The sequence below is a fragment of the Haemaphysalis longicornis genome, unplaced genomic scaffold (genome assembly GCF_048455015.1).
Source record: "Haemaphysalis longicornis isolate Haplotype H1 unplaced genomic scaffold, Haemaphysalis longicornis Haplotype H1 scaffold_1, whole genome shotgun sequence".
NCBI classification, from domain to species: Eukaryota; Metazoa; Arthropoda; class Arachnida; order Ixodida; family Ixodidae; genus Haemaphysalis; species Haemaphysalis longicornis.
This window is the reverse complement of record NW_027526203.1, coordinates 222,277,815-222,300,959: the sequence shown is the minus strand read 5'-3', so window position 1 is coordinate 222,300,959 and position 23,145 is coordinate 222,277,815. Positions and strand designations below refer to the sequence as shown.

Sequence of the window (23,145 nt, the reverse complement as noted above, 5' to 3'; positions counted from 1 at the left end):
ATCCATATAAAAACACTAAGTTCAAATTTGGGTTTCACTTGGCAAAGCTACAGCTGGACTATGAGGTGCGCCACAGTGGAAGGCTACGGATTAATTTAGACTACCTGGGGATCTCGTGCACAAGGAAGTTGTTTTCCTGCCTTCCACAGAAAACAACTTGATCGATTGATTATGTGGTGTACTGCGCCAAAACTACACAGGCGATGAGGCATGCCGTAGTGAAGGGCTACGGATTAATTTTGAACACCTGGGGATCTTTATTGTGTGCCGAAATCTCAAGCACACGGGCGTTCTTGCTTTTCACCTCCATCTGAAAAGTGTGTGCCGCGGTTGGGAATCGAACCCGCGACCTTGGGCTCCCAGAAAACCACTGCCACAGCTTAAATTGAAACTGCAACCTTGTGCTCAGCAGCTGAGCCACTGTGGCAGATCGACACCCATTGAAGGAGGACGACTATGCAAGCTAACCTCAAGACATACATTCGGAGAGATATTTAAGTACAATTAAATGGTGATTTGACAAGGCTGTGGGCATAATCTAGATGTCTATATTTCCACAACATAAAGCAAGCTGCCTTGGCATCAACGTGAGTGCAGTGAAAGACAGTGGATGGGATTAACTATGTGTGTCCCTGGATTGATTACCTCTTAATGGAGCAGGTCCAGGCATCACTCAATCAGTGTTAACAGGCTTCAGTGTCATAAGAAAAGGTGTGACGAATAGTCAATAAAAGCTATCACCATCCTTGTAGTGCTTACAAAATAAATTGAATACTGAAAAACAGTCACACTGCCAATGGTGGCCCTTCAACTAACTCGTTCCTTTTTTACAACACTTTTCGCAGCTCTGCCTGGATGCCACTGTTGTTTTGAGTGGACAGGCAGCAACCACAATGACAGAGAATGGGCATGAAAGAGAGGTTCAGGCTGAAAATATAAATCACATCGTAGTTCTGGGCATGACAGCATTCATGGGTATGGTAGGACAACTACCGATGGCATATTGTGGTGGGGGAAATGAAGGAGAAGAAGGTTACGGACAAAGCAACACAAAAGAAGTGTCCCGATAACTCACCGTGCTCTAAAAGCCAATGCAGCAACTGCACGTCAAAACCCCGCGTGACTACATTTCACAGGCGGGCCACAAGAGACATCTCAATGAGACTAGTTTACCCCCCCCCCCCCCCCCCCTCCCTCCCTCACAATCGGCCCGTGTACTAGCATTGTGGTGCTGCACAGACATTTTTGCATTTCGCTCCCACAAAGATGCCACTGCAGCCAAGCACCAAGCTCACAAAGGGTGGCAGGCATGGGCAGTTGGGCGATGGCCCATACGAGCCGCTCAGACGGCTGCTCTCACAACAGCAGAGAGCAGTAGCAGTGCTACGCTGGCTGCCCAGGGTTGAAGTGAAGAGGAGCCGTTGCAGCCATCGCCCTTGCATGTGTAGATGCAGGCCCGGTACTCCCGGTCATCACCTGGCCGCCGCACGTAATCACAGTAATGACCCCGGTCCCGAGAAGAACAGAACCGGAATGTGCCAATGCGGCCTGAAAAAGGGTGACAGACAAAGCAGTGTCGTGAGTAGCGGTCTCAGCTAGAGCTAGAGCGAGCACAAGCTCGCAAACGCTAGGTAACTGGCTGCATGCTGCTCTCCCAAAGGTGTATTCTACCCTATTGCATCCCGCTTTCTATCACACAATGTAAGGGTTCTTGTGCTGAAATGACAAGGTGCTGCGAGAGGAACGAAGCACTGAATTAACACCATACTGTTCCCAACTTCACCTCAGCATGCAACATTTTAGTCTTGAAGAAATCCTACGGTGGTCCGTCACTAGCTGGTCTAATTTGGTCTAAAATGCAGAATTTCTAAGTTACCCTTTCTTTTCAGGAAGTTCATTCCCAACACATGCCCGGAAAATAAGCACCCATTGAGACATGCGTCATCTCCTGTACACACTTGTAACACGAAGTGGCAGGCTGTGTGCATGGTTGTTGGAAAAGCGCGTGCAGCACACTGCTTCCTCCCACTGACAGAAAAAAACTGCAGTCCAGAGCTGGATTTTGCATGGAGAAAAAGTCAAAAGTTCCCAACACATATTATTATTCCAAAGACTGACATAATTAAAAATTTTTTTATATGACTTCAAGTACCTATAAGAACTCAACCACCACCCACAAGACCTATGTCAGTGTTAAAAAAAAACCTCTTCTCTTTCAGTGGCTGGTTTACAACCCGTATTAAAGCATCACCAATAAAAATGGCACATATTATAAACTTATTTATGCATTCAGCTCAGGCTAAACATATACATACTCCTTCACCCACTTTTTACACAAATGCTCACCCCGCCGCGGTGGCTCAGTGGCTAAGGCGTTGCGCTGCTGAGCACGAGGACGCGGGTTCGTTTTCCGGCCGCGGCGGCCACTTTTCTGATGGAGGCGAAAAGCAAAAACGCCCATGTGTACGAGATTTCGGCGCACGTTAAAGATCCCCAGGTGATCGAAATTAATCCAGAGCCCTCCACTACGGCGCGCCTCATCGCCTGAGTTGCGTCGGCGCGTTAAACCCCACAATCAAATCAAATCAAACACAAATGCTCTTCATCAGATCAACACTGATGGGCATCACGTGGCCATGTCCAGAGCGACCCGACTTAGATGGCTCCGTTGCAAAACATATACTCTCTCCACGTCCACTGAAGCCGAGATGCGTGGCATACTTGATTCATCTGACCATCTTGCCACAATGTCTCTTCTCCACTACCCTCTTGCATTTGTATCCTCACCTATTCCAAAACTGCTATAAAGGCTGGGCAGATGGATGGGTGGTGCAACCATTCGGCGCTGCCCTTGTTACTGGAATGGGCCCGCGCATTGGACTAAGCAGCCTTCCGTTGTTTTTGTCGTGTTTGCTTCTATTACTATTAGTAGTGTTCATTTCTACCAGTTTAAATTATTTTCACTGGTTTCAATGACGAAAGTTTTCACACCAGCGTTAACGGTGGGATACCTCAATACGTGTGCTTTGAAGAGAAAGGCACGTACGAGTTTGATTACCGTGCGGCCGTGGAAACGTTGCAGCAAGTTACACTTTCTTTCCGTAAACATGAGCTTTCTGCCGCCTGTTTTCATGAGTGACAAAATGGGAGCCTGAGAGCTGAAGCGGAACTCCCGCATTTGTAGTGGTCATTTTATCGAGAGCAAAAATAGTTCAACCACCCAACAGCCCAAGCTACAAACCCTCCCACCTCTCCTCTCCAGTTTACAACCTGTGCGGAATAAAGGCTGGCACCGATAGACGGCCAAGGCATTAAAAATGTGGCGGAGTGTTAACGTCTGCCTGTTTTTTTTTTTCAATGCATAGGTATTCTTTGCTGAGTACCTCCATGCAAACTGTGTAGTGCCTTGGAGAGAAACCAAAAACGCGTGACTAGTTGCCTCAAATGGAGGTGTGTCAGAACGAGTCCTCCAGCACAGATGTATTTCCGACGCGCTGGAAGCAGTTTGGATTTGGAGAGGTGTGCATGGACATGCAAAATTAAACAGAAAAATTATCCAGCCCTCCGTCTAATGACAACGATGGTTGAACGCGAAGATTTATTAGTGCGAAATAGAATGTGGAAGGGTCAAAGTCAAAGCCAATGCGATCAAAAGACCAAGCTGTGTGCGGGTCAAATTCAAAGCTCAACAAGTCAAACTCCAAACCCAGCAGGCAACCAAGGAAACCCTCAAGAGAACGCTTTGTATTAAACCATCGTCATAGTTAGACGGAGGAGTGCATGATTTTTCTAGTGTAGGTGGCAGCTTGTGGTAAAATGCGACTGCAGCATTCACTTGAAAAACTGAGGGGAGGTTTCTTAAATGAATGGCTCCTGTCTCCTGTCCCTTGTACTTCAGCCACAACGCATAATTTTTTTCTGAAAAACCAATAACCAACTAGCCAGCAACCATTGCAGGTCTTATTACAGGCATAAAGCAACGCTTTTCCACGACAAGCAATACCGTTCTACTGTCGCGCAGTATTTATTCAGCTAGGAACGATTCCCGATGGCTGTTGTAAACGTATTTCCGTGAAATTAAACATATTTCTACCGTAAGTATAGAAGTTACGTAGCAAAGTCCTTCAGCCTTTTTTGTTTTAAGGTAAATGTTAGAAGAACTTTGTCTTTTGCTCGTGCATGACGCAGTTTCAACATAAACTACCCAAGGACAGTGCCGCAGCATACTTGGATTGGCTGCCCACGCCAGCTTTGCAGGGGCATTTAGCTGCAGTATATTCCTTGCTACGCCAAACTGCATGCAGGTAACAATACTGCATAAAAAATGTGCATGAAAGAACGGACCTGCACCTTCAGCTCAACTTCCAGCTTGGCATATTGAGCGTCATCTGATATTTGCAATTATTAAGTATGGGCGTAAATCATACACATGGCATGTTTCGTAAAGATCACCTCTACTATCAGGATTAACCGATCTGAAAAAGGTAGTTGTGGTTATCTACACTTGGCAAGCCGCACCGCAGCAGAACAACAGAAAGCCATGCACAGCAATGCCGTGCTGACTGCCACCAGCATTCCACTGACAAGTGGTCCTCCATGGGCAGTGCTGTTAGCTGAGTGACGGTGGTGGTGTAAAACTGCCGCCCGGTCCCTACTGGGGAGTTCAACAAGGCCTTTTCTGAACATCCTACTGTTGACCAGATTCAAGCTATGGACAACATACCCACTCAGAATAGCACTGAAGCTCGCCTGGCGTTAATACCGGAACACAAGATGCAGGGTCATGGCAACCAGACCTTGCAATTTCGAGGCTAAGGAGACCCTCTCGCAACCCCAAACGCTGGATGCTCAACCCCGTGCTGCTGTCTCATCCACCCCATTTCGCCTGCAACTAGACCATGCCCGCCACACGTGCCGATGCCACCATAGCATCAAGCACCCCACTTGACTATCTCAATGGTGCCCCTTCTCAACCATGCCCAGCTGAAATTTTCATCAATAAGGCTCTTGTCAATGCTGATCTCACCACTGAAATCATACCGAAATGGATTCACCAAGAAAAATCCTTGCCTGGACTGTTCAGAGACCTCTATCGCGAACCTACATCGTTTTATGTGGCACTGCACTGGATTTGCAGACCATCAATATATTCTTGAAAATGCACTCCCCCATGGTTCTTTACCAGATGATCCCCCATATAATGACCCGTAATTCCTCGCCGCGCTATTCCTTGAAAGCAGTCTGGCACAAGTAGTACGAGCCGGAGTCTACAACCAGCTTGGTACCTCAAGGTCTACCATTAGTTCCTACACTAGAATCTGCCTACATGACCCTTGTAGATTCAAGAAAAGCCTTGTCTTCCCTCCCTGCTACTCCCATTCCCCCCCCCCCCCCCCCCCTTTCTCCACTTCCTTTTTTCGATAAAGGACTTTGCTACTAACTACTACTTCTCCAGGTGATGATGGTGGACAGTTCCCCTATGCTATTACATTTCATACTTTTTCACTACTGGTCCACTCATGTTTTGAGCAGAGGGGCTCAGAACCAAGTAAGGAGAGACAGCATGACCGCTCAGGCACTAAAGCAGTCGATAAGGCCCGTTAGTACGCACAGTGTTGGAACTCACAGGTTAAGCTGTGCAGATGAACTGCTAGTCCAATTGCCGACACCTCACATGTCCTATCAATAAGCATACGTAAATGTTCTCTTTGAAGTTTACAATGGCAGGCAAACACCTGCAAGGAACCACTATTCAGAGGGAACCTACCACCTGAAGAAAGCACAGACATTCAAGCCCTGTTGATGCATCCTTTGGGGAGCAGCACGAAAGGAACCTTGGCAATGAGATCACATCCTGTGAGCACCTTTAAACCCAGACATGACCGCGAATACTAGAACGTTTCTACTGCGGGAAGTAGGCATGTCAACAGATAAATGGTACAATGAGGTACACAACAGTGATATGGTACACATGACAGCACCACATCCTGCATGCTTGGTCCCTTCTTGTTGATTGATTGATTGATTGTAGGGTTTAACGCGCCGACGCAATGCAGGCGATGAGGCGCGCCGTAGTGGAGGGCTCCGGATTAATTTTGACCACCTGGGGATCTTTAACGTGCACCAAAATCTCGTACACACAGGCGTTTTTGCTTTTCACCTCCATCATAAGAGCGGCCACCACGGCCGGAATCGAACCCGCGACCTCATGCTCAGCAGCGCAACGCCTTAGCCACTGAACCACCGCAGCAGGTGGTCCCTTCTTGTTACCCTACCAGCATTCAGAGAGATATGCACCAATGTCTGTGACCTCACCAGACCTGCACAGTGCTATGGAACTCTATTCAACCCAAGAAGCACGAAGTTTAAAAAGAGTGCAGACAAAAACTCGTGGGCCCATCAAGAGTGCCCGACAGGCACTGAGACTGCACAATTTTTTTTTGTGTGTGTGCAGTGCCCAAGAGATAGTACAATCGTGAGCTTTAAAGGTGGGACCTTTCAGGCATGAAATACAGCGGACCTAACTACGGAATCATGTGAGCATCCCGTTTATTTGTCAACTGACCATAACATCATCGCCCCTCTTGACAGTTCCAAATGTATGACAACGCTTATTTTAGGTGGCCCCACACAACATTTTCTTACTTGTGCTTCCCACTGTTTGTCCCCGATATCCACATCCTTTCAGGAAAAATGCTTTTCTGTGTAGCTTACTTCCCCATACAATCTAAAAATGATCAATGTGAGCATATCTGCAACTCGGCCGCGTGTTGCTTCTGCAGTAGAACAAAAAGCTGGCCTAGCCTGTGCAGGTTCATGATGCAACGATGTGAAGAACAACAGGACAGAGAGAAGTATGCGAGATAAGCGCCGGCTATCACCTAAATTTTTCATGATGTGAGAATATATAAATGTGTGCCTGCATACTGCATAGTACAGCACACAAAAATTAAAATAAAAACCAAATGAGAAAACAACGACAGCTCAATTGTGTCATCCATTCCCACCGAGTCACTATCAAGGAATGCAACAGTCTGATGCACATGTCAGCATTCTTGTGTATGAAAACCGCTCCTGCTATTTCCATGGTTTGCATGCCTTTGTTTGTGGCATTAATAGTATTATGTGGGTGATTATGGCACATGGGCATCTGTGGCCAAAGAGAGCCAAAATTATGTTATGTCGGCATTCAGTCTGTTGTTTGTGGTTAAAATACGTATGGGATGAGTATACGCCTTCTATTTAAAAAGATGGCAAGTTGGGCGAGTTGGTGCTGATTCATATCGACAACAGGCGCGGAAAGACGTAGACTAAGAAAGAAAGAAAGCGCGTCGTCCTGTGTATTTCTTTCTTAGTCTACGTCTTTCCGCGCCTGTTGTCGATACGCCTTCTATCACAAACAAAATGGCTGTGCTATCAAGCTGTGAAACAGCCACATTTTAAGCAAGGTGTTTGCGCTTTTTTGTCAATGCGCACCTTTTGTGCAGTGAACAAAATGTGCACACCAGGATCAGGTCATTCCAATTTCAGAGGAACAGCAGCAGGAACACTGTGTGAATCAATGAAAAAGCTAAAACATCACTTGCAGAGGGTTGGCATTGATATGATTTTCCTTGACGTTCAACGAGCTATCCAATCCTTGTCAAAGCCAGCGGCGGTGGCATAAAGTGCAGCAACGAAAACGTGATGTGCAAATGCAGCTTGGCCTATCGCATTCTTCTCTCATGAAACAAGATCTACATTGTGCAAATGAGCAGATTTTGGAGCACTACAACACTGTCAAATGGCACATTTATGTTGCATCTCTCTGCCCATTGCCTAGAATGCGGCCGAATCACACAGCTTGGTAGCATGACCCTTTTGTATGTAAAGGTACACAAACTAGGTGTAGGCGAACGATTCACCCCCCTCCCATATCTTGCGTTTCCTTGTATTTTATTTTAGTGTCAGTGCTCTGTTTATATTTCGGACCTCTGTTTCCCTTTACGTCGAGCTGGCGAACGTGCTCCCACGGTCGCCTCCTTGCTCGCTGTCCCGTGTGCTGTATTTATGACCTACGGAGCAGTGCCAAGACATTATACACTGGTGGCTAAGTGGTCTGGCTCCGGGGCGCGAGACGGACTGTGCCTAGCGAGTCGAGCGTTGAGCGCCAGCAAGTGTGCAAGTGTGGTGAGAGACCTGAGCAGATCGCGAGAAAGCGCATGTGAGCGAAAAAAGAACGGCGCAGCCCAGGCGCATTTGTCAGTTTCGTACTAACCCAAGACAATAATTAAACAGTTTGTTTTTGCCTTCTCCTATAAATTGTACGGAAGCTATTATTCGACTGTCTATCTTCAAGCAAGAAAACGACCTGAGTGAAAGTTAATTCAAGAAAGTTAACATTTTTCAGAAGTGGGATTCATCAGACTCCAAAATCGTTCAAGTCTACGCCTTGAAAAACAACCGGTGTCACCGACAGCCTTTTTCGAAGCGTCAGCCGCTAAAACGTCTTGTACAACAAAGAACAACCGGCCACGGGTTGTGAGTTGACCAAGAACCCTTTTTGCGAACTCAGAGAACTTAGAGCGAGCCATTTGAGAGGGCTGTGTTAAGAGGTTTTTGTAGCGTGTGCGTATTTCTTAGTATGGGAGCCTTTTAGTTTTTAGACCAGTGCGTCGAGTGTAAATTGTAATGAGTGTCGACTGAGCTATGCATTCACTTTTTTGCTGAAGTGCGAGAGCTAGGAGTGAGCGCGAGATAATAATTGTGAGTTTTTTTCGCATGTTTATGTTACTCAAAGTGCGTTCTGAAGTGTGTCCATGTTGAAAGAGAGTTTTGTTGTGCGTGTGATCACTTTTGTTAGCAACTGTTGTGAGTCAACACGCAAGAGTTTTACACAGCCAATTGGTTTTTTTTTTTTTCTGGGATTGCAGGTTTTTAGACATCTGTTTGGCGTGAGAACTGTTTGATACAACCCTTTAGAAGGTGTGACATGGTGGAAGACAGCGAGCAAACCTTCTCGATGAGCGACCTCATGAAAATAATAATCGAAAAAGACAAACTCATAACAGAATTGCTCGTTGAGCGAAACAAAACAGCAGGTTCTGTGTCGACCTTTCAGATAATGCCAGACCTCAGTAAGGCAATTCGTGACTTCACGGCTGAAGGCGATTCAGCTTTAGCAAGCGACTGGCTCGAAAATCTGAACAGGACGGCAACCCTGCACAAGTGGCCGCCAGAGTTCAAATTAGAGACTGCGAACTCCCACTTGGCTGGACCGGCTTTGGATTGGTTCCATAGCCGTTGTTCGAGGATAAAATCGTGGGAGGATTTTGAGACTCAATTCCAACGCAGTTTTGTCAGCCAAACGAATGCAGCAGAAAGGTATGAGAGGATGAAAGAACGTGTCCAGCAGAGGAATGGGACCACCACGGCGTACTTTCGTGCTAAGGTACGACTGTGCACCGAGGCACGTCTCAACTTTCAGGAGACCCGCGAGCAGGTCCTGGTAGGCTTGAGAGCAAGCTGTTTGTGTTCCATGTTGATGGGTCGCACGCATGACGAAGATGACCTACTCCACGACATCGAGGAGTATGAGCGTGTGGATAGGCAAAGACAAGAACGCCCTAAAGTTGCAAAGGCAAGCAAAAAGGAGGAGTTCGTGCAAGGGCAGAATCCGGGACAGACAGACCGAAAAAAATCAACTGGGCCCCCGACCAAGGACACAAGACCACCGCTCAAAAACGACAAAGGTGAGCTGAAGTGCTACAACTGTAACAACTACGGCCACATTGCCAGAGACTGCGCCGAACCGAGGCGTGAGCTCAAATGCCTGCAGTGCAGAAAATCTGGGCACACACAACGCCACTGCAAGGAAGAAGCAAACTTGGTGGCCAATTTCGAGGGCAAGGGGCACGGTCCCCCGCTAAAACTGGTGGTGGTTGACGATAAAGCCAAAGTCATCGGCCTCGTTGACACAGGGAGCTCCAGTTGCATTATGTGCGCGTCTGCGGCCAGCCGTTGCGGTGACGAGTTGGAGGAAAGCGACATGCCCCTGTACGGTTTCGGGAGCGTCAGCACGCCGGCAGCGAGGACACTTGGGAGCTTCAGCGCCGACTTTGAAATCGATAGTGTCACAGTGAAGATGGTCCCTATTCTCGTGGTTGCTGATGAGGTGCAGTCTGTCGACCTACTCGTGGGACGCACGTTCACAGAAATGCCAAACGTGACATACGGCAGCATGGGAGGCTGCATACGTTTTTGGAGCAGAAGTGACTGCCCGTTTAGACATCTGGAGCCCACTTTGTGTGACCACATGACCCTGAGGGTTACAGAAGACACTGAGCTGAAGGCCGAGGTGGTGAACTGGGTTGCCCTGTCTGCTGACTCTGACCTCACGGGACCGGTAATTGTGAGTAGAATGGGCAAGGAAGTACTGGTGGATATGTGCGAGGGTAAGGTCAGTCTGCCAGTTTTTCGGAGCGCAAGCGAGGATGTGGTTGTCAAGAAAAGGCAACAGTTTGGGCGGGCAGAGCCAGTTAATGTGTTGGAAGAAGTGTTGGAGGAAGCCTTCACTCCTACAGGAAGTTCGGAGAATGCCAAGCGTAGTGAGGTATTCCTGATGACGGCAAGAGAGCCGATATCACTGCAAGAAGTTGATGTTGGCGGCAGTACTACCTGCATCGAGAAAGTGGAACTTTTGCAGCTGTTAACGAGTACCGCGACTGCTTTGCAATGAATATGGAGGAGCTGGGTTGTACACCTCTCCTCGAAATGGACATCAGAGAAGTTCCCGGCAGCTCTCCAGTCGCTATGCGACCCTACAAGAAGAACATGAAAGGAAGCGACATCATAAAGAAGATAGATCGTGAGTGGAGAGCGCCAAGGAAAAAAAACCGCTTTTATCACGCCGGAAGGGAGGCTGCGACAGATCGAGAGCTTCCTAAACAACGCCGTGAACAAGACAACAAACAGGACGCCGTTTGAGCTAACCCACGGCTACAAGCCTGATTTCTACGCTGCCGCTTTGCAGCAGTTGGTTGACCCGGCCGAGGAATGAAAAGACCCGAACGAGCTACGAGAAAAGGCCCGAGAACGCATCCTGAAGGAGCAAGAGGAGAGTAAACACGCTTACAACCGTCGCCATTTCCAGGCGAAACTGTACGAGGTTGGGGAGGTGGTCTTCATGAGACGGGGACCAGAACACACCGGGGAACCCACCAAGATGCAAGCGAAATATCGTGGTCCACTCGTAGTGATTCAAGTTTTGCCTGCCGATACATACCGTGTCGCTCAACTGGGAGAGCCTGGAAGAAGGCGATTTGCAACAACAGCACACGCGTCGCAGCTGAAAGGTTGGTCGTCAACAGATGAAACTTCCCACTTGGAAGATGACAAATTGTCATCAGAAGAATGCAGCACCTCTGAGGAAGACCGAGTTACCGTGCAGCTACCACGGCGTTCAACCCGCAAGCATACTGCACCCAGTTGAAAGTTTAAGCTGGGAAAATTCATCTGCACATTCTCGTATTTTCGCACTAGTGAACGTGCAGTGAAATATTCATATACAGTATTCACTTATGTTTGCAATTGCTTTTTTTTTTGCCACTTTATTGTGTTTCGCGCCATTGTACTTTTTGTACGAGTAAGGAAATTACCTTATTGTGTGTGTTTTACTACCTCAGGGATTTTGTTTCGAGTATGAGGGCCGAAAGTCAATGTCGCACGGGTCCTATGAATACTGTGTGTTACCTGTGTTTATCGTTAAACAGTGAGCGTTGGTGCGAAAGAAACGTCTTGTAGTACCTTGTACGCCATTTTTCCTGTGCATTTTTTGCGTTTTCTTTGTTCATATGCACGATGTAATCAAGTGTTGTGAAGCTTTTCATGTGTCTATTGCTCTAAAATGATAATCCTATTAACGGGGACGTTAATTCCTGTCAGGATGCCCAAATGTAGGCGAACGATTCGCCCCCCTCCCATATCTTGCGCTTCCTTGTGTATTTTATTTTAGTGTCAGTGCTCTGTTTACATTTTGGACCTCTGTTTCCCTTTACGTCGAGCTGGCGAATGTGCTCCCACGGTCGCCTCGTTGCTCGCCGTGTCGTGTCGTGTCGTGTGCTGTATTTATGACCTACGGAGCGGCGCCAAGACATTCTACACCGGCGGCTAAGTGGTCTGGCTCTGGGGCGCGAGACGGACTGTGCCCAGCGAGTCGAGCGTTGAGCGTCAGCGAGTGTGCGTGTGTGGTGAGAGACCTGAGCGGATCGCGAGAAAGCGCATGTGAGCGAAAAAAGAACGGCGCAGCCCAGGCGCATTTGTCAGTTTCGTACTAACCCAAGACAATAATTAAACAGTTTGTTTTTGCCTTCTCCTATAAATTGTACGAAAGCTATTATTCGACCGTATGTCTTCAAGCAAGAAAACGATCTGAGCGAAAGTTAATTCAAGAAAGTTAACATTTTAGGTGACAGAAGCGTTTTTTATGCACAAGAATGTTGCAACTTCTTTATTCATATGACTTTGCGTCTTAATATATTTTCTGTTTTATAATCCACCCACCCACCCACACCCACACACACTTGCAGTTCAATTTGCAGTGACTACTTGCAATGGCAGGGGGTGTACATAGGTCGAGTACAAAAAATTTTGGTGCTCCATAGCCAGATGATGAGAAGAATTTTTTTTTTGTAAGGATTTCAGATGACCCTGGAAGTTGCAACTTAAAATACTAGCACTCGACTACAGGTTTTCTGGATCAGCTACCAGTCAGATGGAAGGCTAACATTGAGTTACCTAGTTACCTTCATTTTTGCATCATCCCCTCCCCTGGCTCAGTTTTCCTTTGTCCAAAAAGGGGCAACCATTAGGAACACACTTGGCCTGGTGTTCAGCAGCTCCTCTAGTTCTGCCCACTTACCCTCATACATGCCTGTTGCTTTGATGCAGTAATTGGCCTCGTACAGATGGTCGCAGCTTGCTGGCTCAGGTGAGGTGCTGTGGTCCCATTGCTCTGAGCAGTGCAGGTGCTGGTTGGAGTCACACTGGTGGCAGTAGATGGCCTCAGCTGGAATGCACACAACACACAAATGAGGCACTGCTTGCACTTTCTTCAAACACCAAAAATACTTCCATATGAGGTGTCAAAATATTTGGCGGCTTTGTTGAAATCTCAGGTATCTCAGAAATCTCAGAAATCTCTCTGTCCAAAATCTCGTACACACGGGCGTTTTTGTTTTCGCCTCCATCAGAAAAGCGGCCACCGCCGCCAGGAATCGAACCTGCGACCTCATGCTCAGCAGCGCAACGCCTTAGCCACTGAACCACCGCGGCAGGTGGTCCCTTCTTGTAACCCTACCAGCATTCAGAGAAAGATATGCACCAATGTCTGTGACCTGACCAGACCTGCACAGTGCTATGGAACTCTATTCAACCCAAGAAGCACGAAGTTTAATAAGAGTGCAGACAAAAACTCGTGGGCCCATCAAGAGGGCCCGACAGGCACTGAGACTGCACAATTTTTTTGTGTGTGTGTGCAGTGCCCAAGAGATAGTACAATCGTGAGCTTTATAGGTGGGACCTTTCAGGCATGAAATGCAGCGGACCTAACTACGGAATCATGCGAGCATCCCGTTTATTTGTCAACTGACCATAACATCATCGCCACTCACACACTGGTGGCAGTAGATGGCCTCAGCTGGAATGCACACAACACAAATGAGGCACTGCTTGCACTTTCACAAACACCAAAAATACTTCCATAAGAGGTGTCAAAATATTTGGCAGCTTCGTTGAAATCTCAGGTGGCAACAGACCTGGAAGTTGCTATCACACCATATTACAGTCAAACCCGTTTATAGCGAACTGCAATATGCACCGCGATTTGTTCAATATATCCAATAGCTCGATATAGCCGAACCCGCCTATAACGAGCTTATTGTTACGAGTTCGCATTGCGCGGAACTCCCCCTCCTCAACTCCACCATCCCCGCATACAGAAACGAACACAGTAAAGCAGCCATTAACCATACCCAAAATAATCCATTTATTGCAATTAATAAAGCTTCTTTCCGCCTTAACTGCCTACTTTGCAAAAAAAAAAGTGGTGATTTTTGTTCTCACTTTCGTTTTGGCGGCTACAACTAGCATAGCATTCTCTACACGAAACACTGTTTGGAGCAGTACGAGTCTGCGTTCTCCAAAATCGAGGAAGCATTGGCGGAGCACATCGACTGCCGAAAGCGCTTAACTATAAGCACCGGACGGCTTTCACTCGCGACATCATCGGCAACGTTGGCGAGCTCTTCCCAAAGTTCACCGATGCTGCTGTCTTGGTCCGGACTCGCTGACTGGGCGGGTTCCGTCGTAAGTCCCATGCGTCGCAAATAGTTACGGAAAGTGTCGGCCGTCACGTCGCTCCGTGCAAGGCGCGATGTCCCAGTCACGGCTTTTGCTCCGCGGTCGCGGCCAATCCACATCTCAAAAGCCGGTCCGAGACCATGCATTTCGGCGGCCATTCTAGGCGCGCGGAGTTTGATATATCGGATGTGAACTTCTTTATAAGGAATATGTTTCCCATGTATTTCCGTAACTGATTTTTTTTTGTTCGATATACAGTCGAACACGGATATATCGAACTCCAAGGGGATCGCGAAATAGTTCGATATATGAAAAATTCGATATAAAAAACATGGGCTCTGAGACCTCACCTATGGCGGACGATCACTTACCGATCGTCGCATTCAAGAATGACAACTAATTCCGCACTCACGACGCAATAGGACGCTTTGTTTCCGTGAAAAAAAATCGCTGATCTTGGCCTGCTTCTTCGTCCTGGAAATGAAATTAAAGACGCTGGTCTCGATCTTCTCGAGGCTGCACAACTAAAAAATTCCAGCAGTACGCTGCGCCTTCGCGCACCATGCACAACACGCACGCAATAGAAGAACAGCGTGCACGTACCACAAGAACTTTGAAGGTAACAATTCCAAGGCTCTCTGAACGGACTCCAACAAAGCGCTCGCGATGGCCATCTCCGAGAGAAACAGTGATCTCCGAAAGGTGCGGGACAACTCGCCGAACAGCGACCGCCGAAGAGCACCTTCCAGCTCGCGCGGCGTTCGATATACCCAATGTCGGGAAAAATACGGTTCGATATAAACGTACGAATTCCTATACTTTTACACAGAATTTTCAAGGGGATAATTTATGAGTTCGATATAGACAATAATTCGATATACCCGTGTTCGATATATCCGTGTTCGACTGTATAGCATAATTCGCTCTATCCGGGTTCGTTATAGCCGGGTTTGACTGTAGAATGCTAACTCCGGTCTGCCTCGGCATGCTCAGGATGCAGTGCAGTACCTTTTTTTGTTTCGCACACATATTTCTACAATTCTTTCTTTGAAAGAAGGTTCCAGGAACGTCCTGGAGTATTCAGGATGGGTCAATCAAAGAGCCTACTCACTTTTTATGCGAGCAACGCAACACCCCATGTTGATGGGGTTTAGACAGCCGTGCAAAGTTGTCTATGAGATGCTGTGCAGTAATGCTTCAATACCTGCAGTGGCTGAGTGACAGATATAACTTGCGTGGTGCACTGTATGTGTGCACAAGTGTGTTTGAGCGGCACAATTGAGCGCACTGGACGTGCTGTGTGAGCCCCAACCCGTGCCTCTTGAAAAGATGGACAGCTCAGTGTGTTTAGGCATGCATGTGCGGCAACTGCACATTTGGCTAGAGGCTTCGGGAGTGTTTTGAAGGTGGGGAGGCTCAAAACAATTTGCGATGATGATGAAAATGCTTAATGCACATTAACCTTTCACCTTTTCTTTTTGCATTTTCTGGTTATAGAAACCAGAGCTTACTTTCTTTTGGTGCCTGAATAGTTTTTTCACAGAGGTTTGCCCAGGTTTTTCCAAACTGAATCTTTAATAAAACACCACCCATTTTAAGTAACAGCTTTTAATCCTCTTCAAACATCTTAAATAATGTAATAACTAAAGCAACTATTTGTTTCATTAGGGAAGAACAACCATACTCTTGTGTGGCACTCAAAATGCACTTGCCTTCATGCACGATAGAATCGACAGCATAAATAAAATTTTGGGAAGGAAATTATCTACTCTCCCTTACATGAACAGAAAAACTCAATGATAGTACCGTTAGTATACAAGTTATAAGCAGAAAGGAGACAAGGTTAAAAGGGGAATTAAATAACGATTAGACAGAACCCGTGTTCTCAAAATGACTGTACTGAGCCTCATGCTTTGAACCACTCCAGCCAGTTTTCGTTTCTTTTTTGGAGGGGGAACCCTGACTTGTATAATTGTGCTAAGATGGAAAGGTGGGCCTGAGTCCCTTCTTTTTGACAACAGAGGGGGCTCAAGCCCCCCGCTCTTCCGGAGCCCCTGCATGTGGCAGCTGTTCCCATTCAGCAGTGTGTGTAATGCAACTTATCAAAGAATTCTTATTGCATTTGTATTTTTAGAACACACAGCATTTGTTTGCATAAAATTCTGTGACTGTTCTTTGGCAGTTGGATAAGCAATTAACTTCGAAGCTTCCGCAAAAATCTATCCACTACAGGAATGGGTGCAGGAAGCAAACTGCTCTTCCAGTGGCCAGGCTTGGCAAAAAAACTTTAGCTCTTTACAGGGCTGGATAAAGATGTAGGAAATGGAATAGCATTGTGCTTACATTGCCTCTCCAATCAAAAACAGAAAACTTCACCTAGTACTTAAAATGAAAGCTATCCACGATCGCAAGGAGCACGCAGTTTTCCTCAACCTGTAGTAATAACATTGCTTTAAGGGGACGTACTCCTCCAAACAACTTTTTTTTTAATAATGAAGTTAGGAGGCTGAAATTTTCACAGCTTATAAAGATTGAGCTCCTCTGGTCATATATGTAATCAGATTTTGAATAGCTGCTCCGGATAAAATGTTACGCAGCATGACTTTCAGAAAAATGGCTTTTTGTGCACACTTTTTTTTATAGTAAAAATTTTTTCTGAAACTTTTAAAATAGCCTAGGTGGTTCCTTATGAACTGCAGAGTGCACAAATCTACCTGAAAAAGCCTCATCATCATTTTCCTCACCACGAAAAAAAAAATTACTGGTAGTGTGCCTTTTTTTGTTCTGTATATTTTTGTTTTATGACCGTCAGAAATATCTAAGGACACAAATTGCATAATGAACAAGATTTGTGCATTCTACGTGTTATAATGAACATCTGTGCAAAATTTCATCCTGATACGACAACTTTAAGTGGGAAAATAAGTGTGCACAAACTCAGAAAACGGACAAAAACAACAAGCTGAGAAAAACGCAATTGAAAGTTTATTTCTTTGGCAGACTCAGAAATTCTTGCTCGAACAACATGAAATTTGGTGGGGATACAGTCTGAAATGTCCACATTGTGGTACTAAAACTAGAATGCTCCTGCTGCATAAGTTGCACCCTCACGGTTTTTGCTGGGGTAGTCCTTGGTATGGGATTGTTTCACCAGGCTGCGGCAATGGGGCTAGCCTTAGCAGTCAGATTTGCACACATCTGCCTGATCCTCCGCTGGTCACTTGCATTGCTTAGTCTGACCAGTTCTTCTGAAGGGAAGATCTGACCAGTTCTTCTGAAGGGAAGATTCCCAGTTCTTGGAGAACTTGCTCAAAACTAGTGTGGCCTCTGTTGAACCACAACCCTGCGAGGGCAGTGGCAGTCTCCACTACAGTGAACTGCAGGTTGTACGATAGCGTCCTGTGCCAGATGCGCAGTGCTGCTTCCGTCTCCATGGCATGGGATGAGCAGTCAACATTTTTTTCACACACAAGAGGCACGAAAGGCTTGCCACACTTCCTCCTCTTGCTCATCAAGCTTTTGGTGGCGGCTACAAGTACAAGTAGTTTGACAGCACCTCAAAATCCACGCAGAGACCAGTGTCAAGAGAAATGGCAGTGCCAACACTGTTGTGGCTCGTGTCTTTGCTTCTGCCAAGTACCATCAAAAATCACACTGAGGTCAGTCTGACCAGCTTGCAACGCAGTTACTTGCCTTGCTTCAGCAAGATTGTCAGAGACGCCTTTTGTGGCCGCAACATGAACTTTCTTGGCAGTGTTGTAGAACGTCTTTTGATGCTGTGGTTTTGGTAGACCAAGAATGGCACAAAACCTGCACAGCTGATCGTGTCCGATTCCAACCGCGCGTGCAGTGAGTACCGCTTTCACATTGACGGCGAAACTGCAGAGTTCCGGTTTGCGGCCTCCGCGACCGATGGCGGCAGCGCGCTGCGACGAGTAAACAGAAGAAATCACTCCCGCAGCCACTCCCGCAGGGCACTTCTCGTTTTTGCACTTCAGTTCCAGTACCGATGCGAGGCCCTTCCGCTTGTTCGCAACCTCAACTACGACGAGTTCGCACTTCCCGCATGTCGCGCACACGGCGGCACGAGATGGCACGCCCCACTGTCAGGTGTGTGGTGCCTATCCCGACGTCAAACACACCTACTGGACATGTCCTCGCGCCAGGCGATCACCTCACTTCCTTCATCCACACCTTTTACCATCCCACATTCCATACTCATGGGAAAACTGGGCCGCTCCTCCGCCTGATCTTCGCCCCATCCTTTGGCCTCGCCTCGCCCGGCACATTGCCCGCGTGCGGGGCCCCGACACAGGCTGCGGAATTCCCACCCTGAACGTCTTCCAGGCCCACCAGAACCACATTTCCGGCAGCTCGGACATGGGCCGCTTTAAATAAAGTTTGATCGATCGATCTCTCTCTCTCTCTCTCTCTCTCTCTCTCTCTCTCTCTCTCTCTCTCTCTCACTCACTCACTCACTCACTCACTCACTCACTCTCTCACTCTCTCACTCACTCACTCACTCACTCACTCACTGGCTAGCCAGAGTCACTGTTAATTATTCTATTGTGAATTTGGCCAGTCAGTAAACAGTATCGGTTTTGCCAGTTGTGTAAAAATCAAGACACAGCTCACATGCAAGAAAGCCGCTATGATGCACCCCTGACTGATTGATTGTAGGGTTTAACGCACCGACGCAACGCAGGCGATGACGCGCGCTGTAGTGGAGGGTTCCGGATTAATTTTGACCACCTGAGGATCTTCATCGTGCGTCAAAATCTCGTTCACACGGGCATTTTTGCTTTTCGCCTCGATCAGAAAAGCGACCCGTCGCGGCCGGGAATCGCACCCGCGACCTTGTGCTCAGCAGCATAACGCCTTAGCCACTGAGCCACCGCGGCAGGCGTGATGCAACCCTATTAAGCAAGACTGTTACCCAAATTTCAGTTACACCTGCTGTGCTCAAAGTGGGAAATTATATTTTAAACGTGGTAACATTACAGTCCCAGCTTAAGTCCTTTTAATGTCAAGACAACAGCATTAAAGATCTCCAAAGTGGATTTGTCATATTTTTATTTGTCATGGTATTGTTTCAACTAATGCAATTCTTCAGTTTGCTGTTCAGCATTGGTCTAGGGCCTCGGTTTACCTGAAACACTAGGAACCAGACAAAATAGTGGGCGCTCTTTGCGGTCATTGACAAATCATGATGACATCCCAATAATAAACTGTTCACTCTGGCTAAAGCTGTGGCTGCAGTGGAAATTCTGTAGAAGTGGCTACGACTTTGGCTACCATTTATGACAAATCCTGCTAAGCAGCCAACACGAATTATGCCACTCAGCATCCCACATTAAAATTAAAAGGAAAATGGAGACACATTCACATGGGAGACACGAGAAATAGATGGCATGAATACGTTGTGCCAAAAGTTGTTGACAGAACTGAAATTTTCTGTAAACGAACTTTGTTCAATTGAAAATTATTTGCATTGTGTGCAATGTGATGTTGGTGTCATCTGTTTAGTGAACTTTTGTTACGCACCATTTGCTTCTTATTGAACATAGCAACCTGTGAGAAAGCTCGAAGCCTGTGCATGAAGGAAATTATCTACTTTCACGACTCACTTTTGCTGCCGAATCATAACGCAGGTACTTATTGAAGCCGTACTAACAATTAGTTACGCAGATGGGACCTGCCCACTTCTATTCGTCGTGTTTGGTCTGGCACTACGCTTCAAGTTTTAAGTCGGCTACTCACTGACTCTCCCGCACACTCAAAACGGGCAAACATGTGGGAACGAGGCAGATGTTGCCAGGTACACAATCAAAGTAAAAGCAGGGCAGTGGCTATTTTGCCGGCAGCCGGCAGATTAGTCTGGGAGTAAAGTTGCCGGGAGTTCCTTCCCATTGGCTGAGCCAGACCACGTGATTATCCTGCCGGCATATTTTCGCAGATGCTATTTTGCCGGCAGCCGGCAGATTAGCCGGGGAGAAAAGTTGCCGGCAGTTCCCCGGCAATGCTGCCCCTGGGCTCCAATGCTGCCGCTGGAGGAGACGTGTACTTTAACGTTGGGGACAAGCTTTCGAACTTTGCAAAGCTTGAGGAGAAGGTTGATTGGTACTGAAAAACGAGTCGGCAAGATTGCGGCGGGCAGTTCGAACTTTGTCACTTTGATTACAGACAGTAAATGTTCCTTGGTGTTGCCTTGTAGACTTTCAGGCGAATTCGCAGAATAAAGAAATGATTAGCAAAAAATCAAGATTCGCGGCAGGCTGTGTCAAAGTTCGACATGCCCGCCACAGTCTTGCCGAATCGTTTTTTTGGTAACTTCGCGTAATTCACAGAACAGTACTAATCAATGTTCTCCTCAAGCTCGGCAAAACTTGAAAACTTGTCCCCAGCGCTAAAGTTGACATCTCCGGCTGCGGCAGCATTGGCGCCCAGGTATAGTGAACTAGAATACTTGGTTCACTATAGCCCAGGGGCGCAGCACTGCCGGGGAACTGCCGGCAAAAGAGCACCCGCGAAAATGTGCCGACAGAATATTCACGTGGTCTGGGCCAGCCAATGGGAAGGCACTGCCGGCAAAATAGCCACTGCCTAAAAGCAGCGTTGTACCGCTGCAGCAGTTGGGAGCAGTAGCGAACAGAAATATCACGACGCGTCTCAGGTTCGCAAAATAAAACGTCGCACACAACAATCGAACCGACAAATCATTATCCGTAGAAGCACATTCGAACAGCAACGCCGTCAAAATTACTCGAAAAACTCGTTTCCCGAAGCGCTAGCGTTCGTATCGCGATGCGAGGACGCTCTAAACAACACCTGACAGGGGGTCGGCGCCCTTTGTTCATTGCATGCGAGAGGAAATTCGTGTGAAATGAAGCGTGCCGAATGACAGGATTCGACAATAGAGCCAAGCCCGTGAACTGGCGGACAGCAGCCGCCGAACTTGAAACGATACAATCGAACAAACGGTCAGGAATGTGGGTAAACTCAGCCGCCCTACTAATTTTGAACGCATATCGTCGATCAGCAACGCCTGCTATTCCCGCGGCCAGGAGCAAGTGGGCTGCTAGGGGCCTTAGCTGACAACGGTTGCTGACTGGGGAAGAGTGGAACGGCTACTACAAAGATGGCACGATGACGGCGGAAACTGGGCGTAGCTGTGAACGAGTGACGCGGCGTCAACATTGACGGGAAAACTTGGGCACCGGGCACCGTGTTTGAGGCTTAGTCAAATGTGGGTGTGACCGGATTAACAACGCGTGTTCCGTTTCGAGGTTTACGTTGTTCCGTTCGGTATGACGAAAAGGTTGTGCGGCCGAGTGTCACGTATACCAATACGTGAGACTCGACATTACGTAACCGTGTTGTTTGAAGGCAGAAAACACTGAATAGCCTGAGGTTTTTCCGCTTTAAATGCGATGCGCTCACCTGCCGATAGGAAGCAACTTGTAACCGTTGCTGCCGTCGAGATGATCAGCCACCAGCGAGGTGCCATCGCCGACGAAATGTCTTGTTAGGAAAAACTGTACGCACTCACAAACCCGCCTATGGGCGCAACGATATCAAGTTTCCAATAACGCTACAGTTTCCTGGGACCGCATTCCACAGGCCAGTCAGGCTACACAACCAGGGCCACGGCTCCGCTGCCAGAACCAACACGCCAACACAGCCGCAACTGCCACAACCGCCAGGACGCCAAGACCGCTAACTTTTGGTGATGATGATGATGATGATGATTAAAGGCCTCCCCTTTGAATCGGGGTGACGGCGTGCGCCATCTAGCCTATCTTAGTAGTTTGAATTTAAATTTAGTCCCTCAACTCGGATTTCTTTTTAATTCTGCCCTGCCGCTACCCCTGGCTGGGATGTTATTTTATCGACTTCCCTGCTTTTTTTCCACCAATACTCTAGCCGCTGCTTAGTAATACCTACTGCTGACCAGTTAATGCTTCCATCAATTGCGAAGCCCAGTGCCTCAGGAAGTAGGACTTTCCCCCCAATTCTATCCGGCTGAATCTTTTCGCATCCTATTACTATGTGGTCGATTGTTTCTTTATCCCTGCCACATACAACACATGTCTTATCCTGGGACGAATATTTGCTCATGTAAGTTCGAGTTCTCAAGCAGCCAGCCCGCGCCTCAAAGAGCAACGCACTACCTTTATTGTTGTCATAAAAGTTCTCTTTCCGGATCTCTTTTTTGCTTGCTTTGTAGATTCCCAGCGATCCCTTCTTTTCCATCCTCTCTTTCCACATGAGCGTCTCTGTTTCCTTCACTTGCTTTTTAACTGCCCCCCCCTTGTTTATTTGCCGCGGTCAAGGTATATTTAGTCGCCAGCTTTCGCGTCCTCTTCCGCCATTGGGTGTCCACACTTTTAAGGTACACGTACCTGTGCACTCTGGCTGCCCAGTTCTTCTCATCTAAATGTCTAAGCCGCTCCTCAAAACGTATCTTACTTTGCGCTTCCCTCGCCTCAAATGAAGCCCAACCCATATCGCCTTGTACCGCCTCATTTGTAGTCTTACTGTGAGCTCCCAGTGCTAATCTGCCGACTGCCTTTTGGTTAACCTCCAGTCCCGACAGGATATCGGACTTTAGGCATAATACGGCATTAGAGAACGTGAGCGCCGGCACCATTACCCCTTTCCAGATGCCTCGCACTACCTCGTACTTATTGTAACCCCAAAGTGCTCTATGTTTCATTACTGCTGCATTTCGTCTCCCTTTCAGTTTGAGGTGTTCTTCATGGGCATTCAGGTAGCTTTTTCCGTCATTAAGCCAGATCCCCAAGTATT

General features: G+C 47.4%; 1 protein-coding gene across 1 annotated transcript; it reads right to left on the bottom strand.

The window, feature by feature from the left end:
- Nucleotides 1-1,213: 1,213 nt before the first annotated feature.
- Nucleotides 1,214-22,020, bottom strand: LOC144168460 (UPAR/Ly6 domain-containing protein bou-like). The gene is made up of 3 exons (XM_077697443.1): nucleotides 21,778-22,020; nucleotides 12,899-13,045; nucleotides 1,214-1,548 (listed from the first exon to the last, which is right to left on the bottom strand). The coding sequence occupies exons 1-3, from the start codon at nucleotides 21,842-21,844 to the stop codon at nucleotides 1,343-1,345; spliced, it is 420 nt and encodes a 139-aa protein (XP_077553569.1). The 5' UTR covers nucleotides 21,845-22,020; the 3' UTR covers nucleotides 1,214-1,342.
- Nucleotides 22,021-23,145: the final 1,125 nt, after the last annotated feature.

Bases quoted from the DNA above. Each gene is read 5' to 3' on its own strand.
- LOC144168460 (XM_077697443.1), bottom strand. From the start codon at position 21,844: ATGGCACCTCGCTGGTGGCTGATCATCTCGACGGCAGCAACGGTTACA. The intron at 13,046-21,777 runs GTGAGCGCATCG...TGTGCATTCCAG, and splicing joins AAGTTGCTTCCTATCGGCAG to CTGAGGCCATCTACTGCCAC. The intron at 1,549-12,898 runs GTAAGTGGGCAG...ACCCTTTTTCAG, and splicing joins AGCAACAGGCATGTATGAGG to GCCGCATTGGCACATTCCGG.